The sequence below is a fragment of the Falco punctatus genome (assembly GCF_963210335.1).
Source record: "Falco punctatus genome assembly, chromosome: 5".
NCBI lineage: Eukaryota > Metazoa > Chordata > Aves > Falconiformes > Falconidae > Falco > Falco punctatus.
Window position 1 is genome coordinate 28,204,803 of NC_137584.1, and position 19,622 is coordinate 28,224,424.

Consider the following 19,622-nt stretch of genomic DNA (forward strand, 5'->3'; position numbering starts at 1 on the left):
TAATCTTTCAATCTAACCTTTTAGGACAGTCTTGCCCTATACTAAAAGTTGAATCAACAAATTCTTATACCAGATTTTACCAGAAAATATCTGAACGGACCATGAACCTAATAGATGGAGGAAACTGCCACATTGTCACAAGTAGTATCTACAAGTAAATTTACTCACAATGAGATGTTACTTCTACAGCATAGGAAAACATAACAAATATAAAGCATAAAAGTAAGAGTAGCCTATTCCAACAAAGGTAAATCCTTTGTAAATTATTATGAGATGTCACCAGGATGGCAGTAGGATTATCCACTTTAGGGAAGCTCAATGCATGTAAAGCTTCACAGGCTCCAGCCTGAAAAGAATAAAAGGTGGCGTCTTCTGTAAGAAGAGAAGCCTGACACCCAGAAGTAGGTTAGTTTTGAAGAACAGAAACAGTTGATTCTTCCACGCTTGAGTCCAACACTGGCAAAATGAAAATTAAGTCACTTTTTAAGTCGGGGACTGAAGAGTTAAAAGAGTGGCCTACTTCAACACTTAAATCTACAAACTAAAAAGCCAAAAAGAATGTGACATAGATTTAAATAAAACACACAGCTGATGAATCACATGAAACAAATTAGCTGAATTTTAATGCCAGCTCTACTTAAGTCTGAATGAGAACAGTGTTCTGAATACGATGAACAAAGCTACTGTTCAGAAGCCCATAGCCCAACTGCTGGTGTGCAGATTGAAGTCTCTATTCTAACCTCCTGAGCTCAATGTCTTAAACTACGCCTTTGAAAGAAATATTTATGTAAATGATAATCTTCTGGCAAAGAGCCACAAAAACCGTATGTGCCTGTACTTCTCAGATAAAAAATAAAAGGTTAGCATGTAAAGTACTTTAGGAGTTACTTTTTCTGAAATAAAAGCATGCAGATCTAAAAATAAAGCACTGTGAACACCCCATTCTCATTTTGGGGCTAGATTTTCCTGAGGCAGAAGAATTATTCTTTACATCAAGAACATCAAACACCGTCAGTGTTACAGAGTGTCTGTTTCCATGAGAAACTACTTGGATTTAAAAGGGATGAGCTCAAAACAGAACATTACATTGACAGAAGAGGACCTTAAAAATTCCTTCCATTATTCCACACGTGTCCTTTCCATGAGCTGCTGTAATTAAAAACTGCTTTCAGTGTGGATTAAGACATATTCCAACAACGATGGATTATTTGTGACTTTTCCCTCAAATAATTTACTACAAGTACACAGAGGTACATCAACTTATCTTCCATTGAAGAGAAGATAAATTTGCTCCAAATTTTTTCTAGTTTATGTCCACCTTGCACTTCCATGACTGACTTGGAAAATAACCATCATGGTCCCACAGCGGGTCCAGCACTGAATGTTGCCAGCATTGCTCAGAGAAAGACGCCAGGCTGTTGGGTTATACAGGACATAGCCTACCTTATTCATCACCTACTGCAGGAGATGGTCACCACCACCGGACGTGGTCCTTCACCACCCAACCAGGTGGTAGTAAAGTGGCAGCAGCATCCACTACCTTCATCCACACTGAAGGCTGTGCTGTGCCCACGTTCCCTATTCAGTCGGTTATGTCAGGCTCTACCACCTCTTTCCCCCGTCCCTGCCCAGGGGTTTCGCTGCCTGTGCTCAAGACCAGCTCTGATACAGTGCAGCTGAGCAACCTGGGATCGGACTGCTGTTCCGAGAGCTGCAAGAAACCTCACTGGAGGCCTCTCTTGCCTGATTCAAGAACTGCCTTCAGGCTCAGGCCTTTGCCCGAGCTACATCTATATACCTTACTGATCTTGACCTTCATTCACTGACTTGACTTCCTGGCTTGACCTAAAACATACCTCATGGCTACAGACCACTGGGCTGTTTGCTGTCCCTGCTTTCTGTCACTGAACCTGCTCTGATTTTTCTGTTTGGCTGCTATGTGATTGCACCTCTTGCTCGTGAGGACAACCCCCTGCCCTCCTCCTGCTCCCAGTTTGCCTTCTCTCGTGGAGCAGCCTGCCCTGCTGCTCTGGGACAGGAAGAAGGTTGACTTCTCTGCAAGTCCTCATACCCTGAAGGGCCATCCTCCCTACTCTTTCCAAACCTCCTTCCTCAACGTGAAAACAAAGAAATCTTACAAGTTACTCTTTGCACACCTAAATCCCACCCCCCGCCCAGCGTTTTACAGGAGCAAGTAACTATGTGGACAAGAGTCATTTAACTTCTGCACTCCATAAAAGGCAACAGACCTAAGTAATTGTTATTAAATAATAACTAGAGCAACAGAAGGCATGAGCATGAAGCCACATCATGTTTTATTTATCACATGCCTTTTAAATTTTTCTCTCAACACAGTTTAAGCTAAAAATGTTGCTTACAAAAATGAAATAACTTTTCATTAAAAATTACACAAAAACCCATTTCTTTCTAAAGGTTTGATACCGAGAGACAGAAAACCAGAAAATCTGGGCCACTCTGGAACGCAATATGAAATTTCCATGCTTAACAGTCTGCTAATTAGACATCTGATCTCTTAATATCTAACAATACTAATAATATAATGCTTTGCTCTGAAACTATTTATCCTATTCTTCTCATGTCTGGTCAGTATATCTTCAAGTCTAAGGGTGATTTTTTTTATTTTATTTAAAGCTCTCACACAAAACAGAAAATTTGCAGTACTGTCAACATATCAAGAACAGTGCTGCAAACATTCTTACAAACTGAAATTTGCAACAGGTCATTTGAACACTGAAAAAGAGCATTTGCTCATATACCCACTTGTATAAAGGCAGAAATAAAAAGTCATCATGCACTTAATAGTAAAACATAAGGTAATCAATGTTTTATCTTAATAAAGATAAAAAAATAGAAAGCTATAATTTGATATACCTATCTAGAAGAAAACCATAAACCCTTCAGTGCATATTAAGCAGTGAAGACTTCACTGAACAGATGCAATAGCTATTTAAAAAACTATTACTGTAGATATTCAGGAAAGCTTGCTTTGCAAAACTGACTCTATCCAATTCAACAGTAGATAAAGCACCTCTTCTGACTGTTCCTGCTTTTGATAATTTCAGAAAGCAAAAACATTTTGATCCTTAAAAGATTGATTTTTATTAAACTAATCTCCCACACCCAGTTATCATGTACTGTCACTAAGCCATATTAAAAAGGTCTGGTTTTAATACAGCTTTCCAGAATATACCCTACACTGGCATTCTTTATAATTAAAAAAAGCGTTAATACAGTTACAAATGCCTGGATTCATTCACAGCTTTGCAGTGCTGTTTGCATTACAGAAGGCAGAAGAATTTTTTTTAAAAAAATCACTATATTTATTACACAGATGGAAAGCTACAGAGTAGCACAGAAGAATCTAAGACTGCTCAAAGCTGCTCTGTAAACAAAAAAGTAATTATGTCTCACTAACTGACAAGTCCAACAAGATCACTCACACAAGTGAAATACAAAAATAGTGTATTAATCTGGTTTTGGTATTTTCAACACTGAATGTCAGTTACAAAGCCACTTTATGGCTTTATGCAGTGACTCTTTTATTCAATACCTCCACCTGTAGGACTTCATCAATACAGCAAATATACGCAGGTCCTCTAGCATTAGAAGTGGCCATTGTTCATCTTAGTCTCCAGCACAAGGTTCTTTTCAAGGGCTACGTTATGGCATGCAGTTAAACCTTAGGACCAGGCAAAAGGACTCTCCTCCTCCAAAAGTCCACAGCAAACACTTCACTCATAGAAGCATGAGTTTCACTTCTCAGAGTAAGTCACAGACTAATCTATCAACCTGTTGCACATGCTATCCAGAAAAGGAAGGCAAAAAGGCAAAATTGCTACACTACATTAACTTATGAACCATATACATGAACCAAAGTCAACCAGAAACAAAGAACAAAACTTCATTTATACACTTCTTGGATTACCTGATCTGTTCCGTATCTTGCCCTTCTGAAGCAGCTTTTTATGACAGAGTTGACCTAATGTGGCAAATTTATTGCATGGACATAAGAGCAAGTCACTGCAAGGAATGCTAGAGCATCAGCTTCCAAAGAATTTCATATTCTATGCTACTGCTCAGTGGTAGGCTTTTACATCAATATGAGACACAAGCCTCTTCTGAACATGAAGCAAGTGTTCTATCTCCTCTTTTTTCGAGACAGATTATGTCACATTTATCATGAGGTAAGAGCCAGGATATGGGCCTCCAGCAGTATGTAGCTGAGATGCATTTCCAGCTTATCATATTACCTACCTTGCAACGTCTTCCCATGTTCTCAGGTTTTGAATAAATATTCTGCTTTGGACAAAGATGTTCAGCAGACACAAAAAGACATCATCTCCGATTTTATTTCCCTACTTTATCAAGTCCCCAAAAAAGCACAGAAGTCTCTTGAATTGACTTTGTCAGGTTAAAAATAAAAGTTGGGTTTTTTCCTGAAATTGTTTATAGTGTTAAAATTAAGGTTTCTGTGTTCTATTCTAAACTAGTATCAATCGGCAGTGCTCGGAGGGATTTGAAAATATGCACAGGAGCATTTTTGAGAGATGTCATTAATGCACTTTAACCATACTGTAAGCATTTAAACTTATCTGGAAAGTATTTTAGAAATAGGACATTATCCTATATTACAAAGGTAAAAAAAAAAGCTAAAAATACTCCTCTGTCTTGTTCTGCTCAACTTTTGCTTCAATCCTTCTCTCCCTATTACCTTTTCATCTGAACTTCTTTCTTGTCCTGTCCTCTGTCTTCTTTTATGCCCTGCTTCAGGTAGGTCTATGTAGCAGACAGTTTGGGAACCGACCACCCAGCTGCGGCCTGGTGCGCTGCCTTGTAACACTGACACCAGACTATTAGCACAGTAAGAAACACAGTGAATTTACGTACCCTGCGTTTTAAGTAGGACGTAGTAATAGGAAACTGAAAAACAAAAAGCAGGTTAAATATTTAGATGTAATGCCTCACTGTGAGGTCTAAAGGAATATGAAATTGTCTACTTAAAGGAAGTGATTTATTTAAACCTGGCCTGGGCAAAAGATGATTGCAGAGAACATTATAATCAGAGTGATTAATGTAGCACCTTCCGTAGCTTTTTCATTTTTAATTTCTATAATCACCAAAGAGCTACACTTCTTAAATTAATACATCAATAGATTTTATACAACTTGCAAATCCCTCAAAAGTTAATTTCACCCTTTTTAAAGGTATTATTAAAAGGTATTTAAACAGTGTCAAAACTGGAATTAACATCATAACCTTCCAGAAAAGTTAAATTTCAAATGATCTTCCTCAATTTTAACATTGCTAGAGATTTGCTGAAAACATGTAACATACTTTTTTAAAAGAATAATTTAATAGATACTTGTGTAAAGCACTGTAATGGAAAAGTAGACAGATAATGCTTATCTTCAGTTTTTATTTTACTTCTTTTCTTCTTACTTATGTATATTAACAAAAACCCTCAAATGATTTAAACAAAAGCTTTTAGCTCAACACATAATTGCAACAAAATTACAATAATTGTACCAATTAAAATAATCCTGAATGAACAGTTTGTCATCTTAATGTTCCAATGGTTTATAGAAGGATCTACTTAATTAGCTGAAATTGCTTTCCAATGTTAGCATCAAATGTCATTTGTTAAAAGTTGAACGATTTCGAAAATAATTTAACAAAGCAATTTTACAAAACACCAAGAACCAACATTTTCTTTTCAGCTGAATAAAGCAAGCAGATGTGTCATCAAATTGCTATAAAAATAAATGAGCCTTTATATGGGGAAAAATAAATTTTACTACTAGTGCTACACAATACTATTTTCTGATTTTTTATGAAATCAATTTCTTTAATAAAATGATTTCATATCACTTATACCTTGGTGGTATTTTTAGTATGCTGTAAATACACCTTCTTAAACTGAAGCAGTAAACAATGAAGTAAGAATATTCTACTGTATGCGAAACAAAAATGTTTTAAAGTGCCTAGGTCATTTCCTAATTTGATTCATACAGATGTATCACACAAAAGATCTCAACTTATCAGTAAAACATAGCACCAATGAAACTGTTACAGAACTCCAAATCTACAGTAATCAACCTGCTGTTCCACTTGTAACTGCATGAGTTTTTACCAGTTTCATCTGAAGAAAAAAGGAGGAAAAAAAAAAAAAGAGAAACAGGATGAGTTGTCTAGTAACTTGAAATGAAGTATTTCTCTGGTTACCATTACTAGAGCTATTTCTGTGGTTGCTTCCAATAAGGGGTAACTTCAATAAAAAGAATGAGAAAAAAACCAACCAAAATCATATACTAGTGCTGAAACAGGAAAGGTAACATCTAGAAATGAAGAAATGAAGAAACACTAGTATCTTCCATTATTGATAAATCAGACAGGGCAGACACCTTCCACAAATTACTCCTTAGAATGGTCTAAGAGTTGCAAAAACATAAAAAAAAAAAAGGTAATAAAATGAGCTATGGCTGGCTTAGATCCTTTAGTCCCACACACAAAAAAGAATCCTGAATAACAGAAAGCTACTATGTTATTCTTCTAAACGTGATGTGTTCTGCCTCGGTACATCAGTTTGCCATCCAATTTGACATCCATCATAGGTAGCCATGCATACATACGTGCACAAATACTTTATTGCAGAGGTTAAATTAAGCCCAAGTGATGGATAAATTAAACGTTTCTAAGTTTTAAATAATGGATACTTACAACTCTGAGGAAAGCACAACCAGTTTCTCATTCTGGAAGACATAACTTTTTCCAAAATCAAAGATTTAAGATTCTTGATTTCCAGAGTTCCCTTCAGCTTCCCAAAAAGCATGTTTTCAAGGCCATTAAATCTGAACAGATGGCTCATGAGAGTTTTTTCTATCCTGAGCCAAGCTCTCATGTTCTAGTATTTTGAATGAATACATAAGAATAGTCACGTTACATAAATTCAGGGACCAGCAACTATCTGCTGATATCCTCACAAAGAACTGACAAGCCTTGTCTTAATACCCCAGATTGAGCAAAGTCTGGGCAAAGAACAACAGATAGGACTGTCCCTCACGACATCAAGGATGACAAACAGTGTAACATCAGAACCAGCCAGCTGGAAAAGCTTGAATAGATGGTTGTGTGAATACCTGAATTTTGTATCATCAAACAAACGGTAAATTCAGTTCTGGGGATAGACACTCACTCTTCTGTCCCCAGTGAATATCTTTAAGCAAAGAGACAGTGAGTCACAGTCTCTCTTCAAACTATCTCCCTAGATACACCAGCCTTACATTTCTCACAGTTTCACCAGGTAATGGCTAGAATTATATTCAGAAAGATAAGCAATCTAGCTCCTAACTGCATGAAGGAGAGGACAACACTTACCATGGATCTACCTAATTCATGGGTGAATGTTCTACCTCAATGCTAAACAACCCACACATGATCATGAGGAAATTCTCATGGATTATTATAAACTTTGTATTGACTTTTTTCCCCCAAGGGGCCCTCCACAGCAGGTAGATCATCACATTGTTCTAGTAGCGTGCAGCGTGTTCCCTGTCATCTTCTTTTCAAAGGCCAACTGGAACTTTACTATAGTGCCTGTCCCTGCCTAGAGAATTCATCATGCTCACTAGGACCAGAGGTTCCTTCAACTTGTCATGCAGCCTGCCCCAGCACTTGGTATAACTAATTCAAACATACCTATCTTAAAATTAAAGTAGCCTTTGCTGCTGTGTTTTGTGCTGAACCTAATCTTTTCCTCCTGCTGCAAACATGCTCAATCTACATTTATTTGTCTAGGCTTTTTAAGGGCTTCAGCTATTACAGACTCTCAAGGACCCTGACAGGCTCTAGCCACAAGGTAAGCACCAGGAGATTCGACTCAGGCCTCGCGTTTAGCAATTCCAGGCATTCACGCTAGCAGAACTGTAGACGTTGCAGGAACTTCGAGAGTAAAAATTCAGACCATCCATGGTTTTTCAAGTGTTTAAAAATTTAGTTGGTCATTTTCTGAATTGCATTCTTGAACTCAAGGGGCATATACATGCCTGAATTTCACTTTCAACTGTATAAACCTTAACACACGGAACAGACTTTAATCGGAGAAAACAGTCCAGCTACTAACACCTTTAAGAAGTGACCAACTGGTAAATCTGCCACACCTAGAAGACAACTGGTTAACTCACAGAGGCAGAAATCCTTCCTAACACCTCCAGGCTGCAGAAGGACAAAGGCCTACAGGCAAGGGTTACAAAATTGATTTAGTGACTTTTAGGAACATCTTCCAATAGACAAAGCACTGCAGACTTTGGTTTCTGCCGAGATAAGGAGGATATAAACAGATAAAATGTGTTCAGCAGATTATCTCATTTAGTGAGTAAATTTAATGAGGAAAGGGACTGAGAAGACATTCTCTCCCATACAATCAGCTTTAATAGCATGATTTTTAATCAACAAGGTGGCAATATCAAATCACTGCCATCTACAGCCTTAAGCAGTAGAAAATATCAAGAAACAAAGTATGACAACTAAAAACTCAGAGCCTCAAACTGAAATTAAAAACTAAGGCCTTGGGGGAAACTAAATAAGTTAATCAAACATCTTAGACCACGGAAGACTTCAGAATCCAAAAAAGAGAGGAGCAAGTATTCAAGCAAAACGAGGACTCCTCACTGCATGGGAAATCAGACAGTGATGATATGCACAGCAAAATTTTATGCGAGACTAGGGCCCTTCCTCATCCTCTTTAATATCTGTTCTACTTTGGTACAACCTTTTGAAATGTGGTGACTAGAATCTCACAATGTTTAGAATTTAGATACATAACAGATTTGGATGATACAATACCTTCCTTCTTTCCAGTGCTTTGCTAGTAACTTCTAAAGACAGTTTCATTTTTTACTGCTGTTGAGCACTGAATGTATTTTTTCAAAGAAATCACCAATGATTTGTGAATGAATTTCCTCAATGCAGATTTACAGCCCATTACTACAGTAGCAGAATTATAGATGAGATTATTTTACCTAGTACGTTATGATACCTATATCCACAATGACTTTGACCAGTAATTTACTCATAGCTGCTTCCACAACCCTCTGTGAAACAGCTGTCCTGGTTATATTCCCCGATTGCATCTTCTGCCTCTGCCAGACCATTTACAGGTATGTCAAAGAACACCAGGATTATCTTTGGAAACCTCACCTGCAAGTTTCTCATGAGACACTTACTCCTGTCATTTGCTTCCTTCTTTTGTTCTTCCTGAGGCAATCTTGCCTGTTATTACCTTACATTTTAATACATTTAAATGTTCTTAGATCAAGTCTTGCTTAAAATGTCTTTAATTTCAAAATATTACATTGCTGCCTTCACACGTTCATCGACTGTTTGAGAATTCACTTTCTTGAAATATATTTTCTCTCTACAAAAGCCACAATGACTTTTCCCAGTATATCATTTATTTAGATCTGGCACTGACATTTATTCAGCTGTTATGGATGTTTCATTTAGCCTTCACAAGAGAGCACATTCCCATAGCTGGCTAATTTACAAGTCTGAGAAGAATCAGTTGCAAACATTCAACAGAAACTTGCTTTAATCTGACAACTTAATTCTCTTACAAATTCATTTACAGAAAGCGCATGTATTTTATTCCATTTCAGGGCTTTAAAAATTTGCTTTTTGCAACTTCTGCAAACCATCCTGGCATTTCACAAAACTGGCATTAGAAAGACTCTTTACAGCAACATGGAGGAGAACGCAGCACAGCATAAATGTAGAGGAATATCAACTGTATGTCAAAATCATAAAGAAAATGGTAAAAATAATTTAAGCAGACCAGATGGAGAGGTGGGTTAATGACAGTAATGGGTTTGACCATAGAACAACCTCAACTCAAAAGGGCAAGGACAACACAATAGACAAGAAATCAGAATTAAGGGCTTAACCTGGCACGGAGGGTGACTGCATGAAAATCCTGATGATAAGGTGACTTGAAAAGGTAACACATAAACCCAAAGGAGTAAATACTGATACTAATAAGAATACCAGCTGGAAAGCCAACCCAAGCAGAGATCTAGACCTGCAAAGAGAAAGGCTGGAAGTAAGAAGACAGAAGTGAGATGATACAGCAAGTAATTTAAGGAAGTAAAAAGAGTGAAGATATTCTTCTCCAGAATCTGGATCAAAAGCCAAAAATGTAGACTCAACCATTTTTTTATTTCCAAAATTTGACACAATTACAAAGCATGGGCTTGTTCTCCTCTGCAAAAGAACAACAACATAGTGTGTCCATCCGTTACTAAGAGAAAAGTCTAAGTGGTTCCAATTCATAAAGATTGTTCAACAGAGGAGTGCCTCTGTCACAAATTGAAGCCTAATTTTGGTTTTTGTTTTTATTTTTTTGTGGTAAATTTAACATTCAGTAGGTTTTCCCATCTCTGTGAAGTATGATACAATAAAGAAACACTACTCCTGACAGAACTGGTTTCATACTCATCAATATAGTCTTCCATATTCATCATAGTATCTACAGAAAAAATCTACAGAAAAAAATCTACTTGCAAATTTACTTTCCCCAACAATCCTTCACAATCAGAATACATTACTTAGCTTTTTTTTTTTTAATAAAAAAATAAAGCACAGAGATATAGGTATTTTTATTTAGTAACCAAATTGAGATACCTGTTTTTTCCCCCAGAGTATTCCAACTGAAAACAGAGTTCCCACTAGCTTCAGATACTGCTCTGAACACTTGAGCATTTACTAATATCAGCCTACAGAACTGTATACCGCCTCCCAACAGAAGCACAAATACTGTCCAAGTGAAAGGTATGATAGAGGTAATTAGTCCAGCATCACACACACTGACAAATAGTTCTATAGTACGTTTCAGTTGTCTTTGTTTTCCTATTGCATTCTTTTCAACTACAACAGATAGCACTGAGATGTGACAGAAGATGGCCCTCCCCTCTACTATATGGCCTGTCTATACAGTTTGCAAAATTAAATTTGGACATTATAATACAGTAATATTATGGAGGCAAAATAGCATATGATCATACAAATCATATATCATAATGCATACACAGAGGGGAAATAACTGCAGACTGGTTTTATTCTTTCCTTTCTTAATGCTCGACTACTTGATTCTTTCCATTTTACTATGCTTCTTTTATGTTGAAGTACTGCTTATTCTTTGAAATACTGAAAAATCAAAGCACCTAGTGAAAAAGATCGCTAACATTAAACACAAATACAGAATATGCTGAGACAAACAAGCAAACAGAAGCTGCCAGAGCTGGACAATCATTCTGCTGGTGCCACCTGCCGGCACAGCTGCCCCGTGCACACAGGTACCACGTGTAACTCCTGCACGGAATCACTCTCCCTATAGCATTAGCAGTATCGATAGCAAAGAGCTGGGTATAACCTGCCTCCACAGATACAGCAGTAACACAACATACGTTTTGTTACCACCTGTCATACCCTCAGTTCACACACAGATTATCTACTGTAACCCTTCAGTTGAGGGTACCTGTAAGAGATCAATCCAGCGTGCTAACCCTCTGCCCCGCAGAGTCAGCAGCTAAGAGGAAGACAAGGGAGAGTTCTCACTGCAAGAGAACCCTGGCGATTCACAAGCTTTTTAACACGTGATATTTTAAAAGTTGGAAAAGTAACTAAAATATCAAAGCGTTCTCCTTATATAATGTGATTCAGTGTGAAACTCCCACGCTTAACACAGAACCTACAATATCCCTTTCATCCAAGAGAGATGTCCAAGCAGACCCCACTCCCACAACACAGAATTCAGAAATGCAGCAAAACCAAAGAAGAATTTGCACTGTCACAAGAAAAAGTAGTTTGACACAAACTATTCAAGACTAGGAATATTATATTCTGACTCCTGTTCTAAAGTAACAAAATATTTTTTTAAAAATGCTTGCAGAATAAAAGGCAGGGAAGGAATAACACAAACTCAGTACAGGAACAGAAGCTATAAAAGTATCAAAATCTGGTATCTATTCATGAGACTCCAAATGGGAAAGCTGCTCTATAAACCAGAAAACCTTAGATAACAGAAACTGAAGTTTTAAAAAGAGGAACTAAAGTAAATAGTCTACTTTGAATTGACACAGAAACAGATATTCAAGCCAAGTGACTTCGAACAGTTGTAGATAAAAAGAATTACAGTGACACAGAAAGGATTATTTTGGATAAACCAGAATTTTTCGAGCATTAGATAACCCCAGAGAAGAGTTTACAGACCTTTTCATATTCAGCATATGGTAAAGACGATCACACAAATCACCAGAAAGATGACATCTCAGCTTTGTCGTGACATCAGCAGAGTTACATATTTAATTCCTTAAACAGGTTCAACAGAAGTGGCTAAGAGACATCAACTCTCTTCCTGATCATGCACCGATGTTGCTATTATGAACCCCCCTTTTTTATGGCTAATTAATTAAACTCAGTCTTGTAGCTTTATAATTTTCAGATCAAATAATCCTGTTGGTATTTTTTGCTAAAGAGAGAATCCTGAATGTTGGTCCTTTTTCTTGTCCTTGTTTTCCTGGTATTGCAGGTAGAACACAGACAGCTTTACTTAAAAGGAGATCATCACCTTCCCTTTTTCAATATCTAGTACAGGGTTCTTCATTGTTTCTTCACATTACAGATCCTAGTTTTATACACTATAAATTTATTTATATGTTTATAACTGTCAGTTATGAACTGGCACTCCACTCAAGTGGCTATATTACTCCCAAACAACCTGCACAGCAAGAGGTACAACAGCATAGCAGAAGTCATTAATCTCCTCCACACCTGAACTAATAAACCCTGACACACTCCACTTGGCACTGAGTATCAACAGCTCAAGTGTCTGTACTAACAACAAATAATCCAGAACCCAAATAAGACATTCACATTTAATTGTGACTGTCCTTTCCTTCTCCTCACATTGGTTTACTACAGATTTAATGTTAGTTTATACTGTAATTACTAGTACCTATTTACGAGAACAAATCAGGTCTCTAATACCTCCTTAGGTTTATCAGAAAACATAAAGGTTGTTATGTCTTGAAGACAGCTTTGGACTTCAATCACTCCAAAGTGATTTATTACTGTTGATGATAATAATCAAAAAGCTGTAATAAGTTTGTTGGGTAAATACTGAAAATATAAAATTGTGAAACATGGCATATGGCAGATCTAAATAACGGGAAGTCAGAAACACCTACAGCAAAGGTACTGAAAAGCATGGCAGGAGAGGGAATCCGTGATGATTCCGAATTACTCTAATTACCTGATCACATAAAGATTTGTGACACTAGCCCTGTGAACCAACAATGGAGAGGTGGGTTCCCATTACTTTGTGATTTCACAGGTATCTTACACTCACATAGGAAATGCAAAACCCAGAAACTAGACCCATTCTCTAGAAGAAAGTGTTTTCTAATCACTCATTTACCTCTGAAGTTTGGTATTTCAGGAACAACCCCCTAGCTTGAAGCCACTCCAGTCTACTACTTGCCCTCTTTGTATATTTCAATCCTCAGCCTCATCATGCCCAGTTGACCCTTGCCCCTTTACCTTCTGGGTTTTCAAATCTTAACCTTACATTGACTTTCCCAATACAACTCACTCCAGTTGTCATTCCCAATCAATCGTAATGCCATTCTCAGCACTTCAACTATTTCCAGTCCATCCCATCCAGTTCATCATCTGCCATTCCTTGATTCCCAGTGCAGGGCACCTTCCCAAAATTTTCTGTCCAAGTTCGCTCTCCTCTCTATTCTTTCCCTGGACCCTGAAAAGTCTCTAGATTTTCTGGTAACTCGTTCAATTAATCCCTGTCTTCCCTCTTTACCTCAGCTGTCCTTTTCGTTTGATCTCAATTACTTCTTACCAAAGTCAAACCCTTTTTTCCTCTCACTGGCTTTCATTCTCAGATTCTGCATTTTTGCTGTAGGCCCAACTCCCAGTCACATCCTTCCTCTTCCATTCCTCCCACTGTCACTAGGTCACTTGCCACAATCCACAAGCCCTTTCTTACAAGCAGCCAGGTTCTGGAGAGGCATGTTTGCTGACAACACAGGGACAATTTGTTCTCAGTTGCAATACCTACACAGCTCAGTTGGACAGCAACTTGTATCAGCAATGGAAAAAGTCATGCTTCACTTTTGTATTCCTTAACCACAGCATAAGGCACTGCCATAGTTTCAAGCACGCTTGCTAAGCACCAAACCTTCAAAGACCTTTACCGGTATGGACAGTTTTTGTAGCACTTAGTTCAGATTTCTAACTAGGGAAGAAAACCTAACTCCTAGCTTGGCCAAGGTAAAGATGAAAATTGTATCAAGAAAAAATAGAAGTACAGATAGCTATCTGTGAAAGAATTCTAGTGTAATTGTGGTTTTAATACAAAGCACACATTCGTCCATGATACACCAAATGGCAATTAAAGTAATTTAGAAGTTTCCAAAAGTTGACAGAGGTGAGCAAGATGGTGGGAATTTTAGATTACAACTTGGTAGCTGTTTGCAAGTTGTATTACTCTAACAATTATTAACAATGATTAATATTTTAATCATGAAAGTGTATACCATTAACAGAAGAGCACCTACCTTTCATAGATGGTTTTTAAAGTCAACTGATCAGGAACACCTTCTGTCTCTTCAAGATGCAGTATGAGCCATGATGTTCTGTATGGCCACTGCTCTGTGAGATTGATCCAACTAGCCAGTCTATCCCAGTTGAATGTGATCTGATTAGCTCTCAACAAACGACCTAATATAACAGGGAAAGTGGGAAGAAACACAGGGGATTTTTCTCTTTTGAAAGGCTGTGGGGTTTTTTTCCCTCCTCAAAGTAACAGCTATGCAAGTCCTTTAACCTGATCTGTGAAATTCCTGTTACTGTATTTTTAGCTCAGTAAGTTCAAAATCACTTCAAGTCACATCTAAAAATATCGTTTGACAACCTAATAAAATTTCTTGAAAATACATGATCAGAACATGAGACTCTCTAAAACGGTCAACTTCAGCTTCAGGTTAAACACTGATTACTATCATCCTGTTGCAGGTGAACCTTAAGTTACTGTAACAAATTTCATACAGCATTAATTTCTCAATCTAAACACAAGAATCATGCTAATACTGTGAAAGATCTATGTATTAACATATGAAATATGGTCAAAACAAGTTAAGCATACAACTGCCATCTTCAAGAACCAGTGAAGTAAACTTCAAAGCTATAAAGAAAAGACTGTTTTAAGTTAGTAAGACAAGGTATGGATCACAAATGAAGTTAATTTTAAAACCAAGAAAAAGTTAATGCTACAGGTCATGTATTTCAAGTTTTAGCCAATTTTCTAGAATTACATTATTAATATTGGTGATGATGTATAACTTACAGCCTGAAGGCTCTGCTCATGAAGCTGTTCATGAAATCATCATATATATAATCACAGATAATAGTACACTAGAAGTGTTGTTGCAGGATTTTTTTTGTTTTTGCAACTAACAGCTTATGATTTTGTTATACTTGCACATCTGTACTATAGTTTGCAAAAAACAGACGATGAATTTTACTTTTCAGATATTTAATTGCTTCTGAATCCATGTAAGCTTCCAGCATCCATATGATACTTTTGTAGAGTTATGCACTTAGCTATATACAGTGTGAAAAGTAACTCAACTTGCTATTTGTGAACCAGTTAGCTGTAAGGTTATTCAGTGCCTTTTAGTGTCTGTAACAGAAAAAGACACTAAATAATCATTCCCCATTCACTGGCTATATGAAGCGTGATTTTATGAGACTTCCATAACTCCTTTTCTAGTTGTTTCCAGTTTTTAAAGCTCAAAGATACAGTGTCTTGATTATGTTTTGTTGAAGGAAAACAGTACATAAAATGTTTTCGTCAGCCCCAGACAACCATTTACAGAAAAAAGACTCCAAATACCCACAGCAGAAACATAAAGGACACATACCTGGTTTTGCCTCACAGTTTACCTTTTAAGATACCAGCAGTACTACGAGCTTTGCTCATATTGGAGTATTACGAAATTGAAAAATGTATTTTATTATCCCACTTAAAAATTTACAAATATAACACTTCCTAAAAATGTAGACTAGAATCATTTGCCTCCCAACTGAAGTCAATGAAACAACAAATATTTTTTTTTTTTTATTCTACATAAAATAAGAAGGATTTTTAAAATCAACACATGGACTGACTTGTTCAGTTTACACACTAAAAAGTAACTACAAGCAATCAAAATACAACACACTTTACTGTACACAAACATGCCACACCCACCTGTTACTGAAACAATATTTAGCAATCTTCTCATGGTCTGAGGACTGATATCACTGAACCAATCCTCTGTAACCAACAGCTTGGTCAAATCAAAAGACATTTGGCGGGTAATGGTACGTTGCATCTGGCGTCTTCGGTAAGTATCCTGATAAAGATACAAAAAAGCAATGAATACTGATTAGTATCAAAAACTTTTAATGTACTTCAGTTTACTTGATTATAAAGTTAGAACCTTTGTGAATATGTGTTTGTGAAGTTGACATGAAATACCATAAAAATATTTACCAGAATTTAATTCTGATTTAGCAGTGTAACAGTTGAACATGATTTCCATACAAGCCAAGAACTAGTGAGAGTTACACATTTTGGTTCCATGCCAATTCTGAGAGGGCAAAATAGAGTGACACAGCGAGATACACTGTAAAAGGCTTACTAATTTTAGAATAGCCATCATAATCTCCTACTTTCTCTTAAAAAAATTAAATGCCATCCACTTACTAATTACATTTTAAAATTGAAGTGAACATCAGGCTCCTCTGCTACAAAACTCCCCAAGTCTCTACGGTAGCTGAAAAGCCTCAGAATCCTCAGACTGTGTTGCTTTTCACTACTTCCTAGATACCTTTTATTCAACCACTTCCTGATCTTACATAAAGATAGGATAACAGAACAGAAAGCAGGAAAGAAAGTGTGTTGGACATGCTGCAGTAGAATTCTAGTACTATAATATTCTAAATTCCTTTATTTGTTCAATTACTGCCCCTTGCTATCACTTGATCACAGGATGTTGCAACAGGCTTACAAACAAAAATCCAAAATATACATACATACATATATCATAGCTACTACCAGCATGCTGTATCATCTCGGCATTCACAGAAAGCTGAATTTAAGTATTTGTGGAAAGTAAACTTTTTCCTCTTTGACAGTGAATTGCTCTGCTGATTTATAACTGTACTCTTCCTACATGGATCATTTATATTAATTTCATAAGAATGGTTTAATAAGTCTTCCAAGTGGACGTCATTAAAAATGCGAAAGAAAAAAAGAAAAGAGAAGAAAAAAGGTATTATCAGTATCTCCATTTACTCTACAAATCTTTCTCACCCGCCTATTGAGAGCTGTTTTGCTACCAAGCTTGGTCATGTCCCCAAGACTGTTCTGAGAAACTCTTCTGTCAACCTCTTCATGCAATCCTACAGAAAAGAAAACAAAAGCTAAGCATTTTCTCCATTCATATCCATTTGACTGATCTATAAAATAACAGTAAAAATCTGCCAATTATTTAAGTAGTTTGTTCCAAAAAACAGATTTTCAGAACGCTGGTTTTGTAACTTTTGTGTTAACCTTACCCGCATTATCTGTATACGGAATATCTCCATTGGTTGTCGAAGCTACCATCAGTTTTTTTGCATTACTAAGCCCTCGGCTATTCAGAAAAACAGGCAAATGGACTATGTTTCGCATGTAATCATGTCCATTTATGTTTGAATCACGTAGAACGCTGTTGAGATTCTGGTTAATAGCCTTTATAATAATGTGTGGGTCACTCGCAAAAATAGCAATAAATGGCCCTTTTGAAAACAAGACTCGCACCTGTAAAAAAGTAGATGGAACACTTTGTTAATAGTAATTAATAATTAATAGTTGTGGATCATTTGAACATCTAACTCAACATTTTATGTTCATTCTGTTTGAATTATAGATCTGATGGGACAAGAGATGTATACAGATGTCACATCCTTCAGTGTGATATATCTAATATTAGGAACTTCGTAATTAGAAATAACCATACCTGACAAGTTAGCAGTAGTAGTTACAGTGGAAGTAAGCACCAAGAAGGTATTATGCAGTAATGTTCTAGCCCACCCCCCCCATATTTACCATTTTAGTATTTTTCATCTAAAATACTTAAAAAGTAAGTATGAAAACCTCTCCAGACATTTAAGTTTATTTCAACAGAGTATTAATTTTCAGTAATTTACATATGATTATTTCAAAACTTTTCAAAAGTATTAACGTGTAGTACTACTGGGATTTAATTTTCAACTTTTAAACTGCTCTTATATTACAGTTATGCCAATGCACACAAACATTAAAAGACTACAACACACGGACTCTGCAGACACAATTACTGTATGTATCTGAGGTCATCTATGAATGAGATAATCCAGATGGATCCAGAGATCAGCTTTATAAAATGATCCAACTCACAGTATCCAGCATCTGTAAAACTTTGTCCTGTTCACAAGCATCCAATCCATCAATAATTACAACAAGTCTTGTCTGGTTCTGAGTGAAGCTGTCAATGGTTTTTGCCATTTTGGCCATTAATTCCACTTCACATTTCAAAACCTATAAAAATGAAAAGTAGAAAGAAAAAGATATCACTATAATATCTAAAACTCACAGAAATGCATATAATTCATTTTGCAGATTGCTACTTGTCCCCAAAATACTTCAGTAAGATTACAAAAGTAAACTTATAAATACCCAAAGTGAAAGTCCTAAAGTGCCACTTACAAAAATTTTGATTTCCAATTTGCACAAAAACGTACAGCAGAACTGCATATTCCACTTTAACATCACAAACTATCCTTATTTAAATTCCATGGCAAAGTTATTTTAAAAGAAAGTAATATTTATGCACAGTAAATCAGTATTTCAAGAATAAACAAGAATATTTGTAGCTTCATCTAATCCTCAAAAAAGGTTTTAAATAAAACATACACTAAAATTTTCTATCTGCCTTTCAGCTAAGCAAATTATGTTCTAATGCTCAGTCACTCCTATTCAGGACATGAAATCTGAAGATTTTTAAAGTTTTTTCAGCATCAAGTTAGACAGTTAACAGCTACCTTTAATACAGACACAAAGGTGGAATTCACCTGCCCTAATTTCAGCAGCTAACAGGTAGACATTGAAAACTGATCTAGTCACCACTAGATTAAACTTGAATGTGCACATTAAGATGACATCACTCATACGAAATAAAAAAACCTATTTCTCTCCCTTGATTGCAAAGGGTGAACCTAACTCTTAAATGGCTGAAGTTATGCCGGGTAAATGCCCCTCAAAAAACAACTGTCAAGAAACACAGTAGCAAGATCTGTGCTACAAAAAGTATCACCACAACATACTGTTACACAATGTATGAGCTGTAACCTACAGAGGTAACCATCATGACCCTAAAACTTATTTTCAAATAAGACCATAGAGGATATTTGATGACAGCCTGATGGGTACGTTTTTATCAGTTTAGATACAACCCATCAAAACAATA

The 19,622-nt window shown here is 36.5% G+C and overlaps 1 protein-coding gene across 4 annotated transcripts in view; it reads right to left on the reverse strand.

Annotated features, from left to right (window-relative positions):
- Positions 1 to 19,622, reverse strand: part of KIDINS220 (kinase D interacting substrate 220) — an 81,011-nt gene that overhangs the window by 25,520 nt on the left and 35,869 nt on the right. For all 4 annotated transcript variants that reach the window (XM_080387845.1, XM_080387844.1, XM_080387847.1 and 1 more), the window contains 5 exons: positions 18,554 to 18,694; positions 17,692 to 17,935; positions 17,447 to 17,535; positions 16,340 to 16,484; positions 14,646 to 14,808 (listed from right to left, as the gene is read on the reverse strand). In XM_080387845.1, coding sequence (XP_080243971.1) covers positions 14,646 to 14,808; positions 16,340 to 16,484; positions 17,447 to 17,535; positions 17,692 to 17,935; positions 18,554 to 18,694 — 782 coding nt within the window. The remainder of the gene's footprint in view (positions 1 to 14,645; positions 14,809 to 16,339; positions 16,485 to 17,446; positions 17,536 to 17,691; positions 17,936 to 18,553; positions 18,695 to 19,622) is intronic.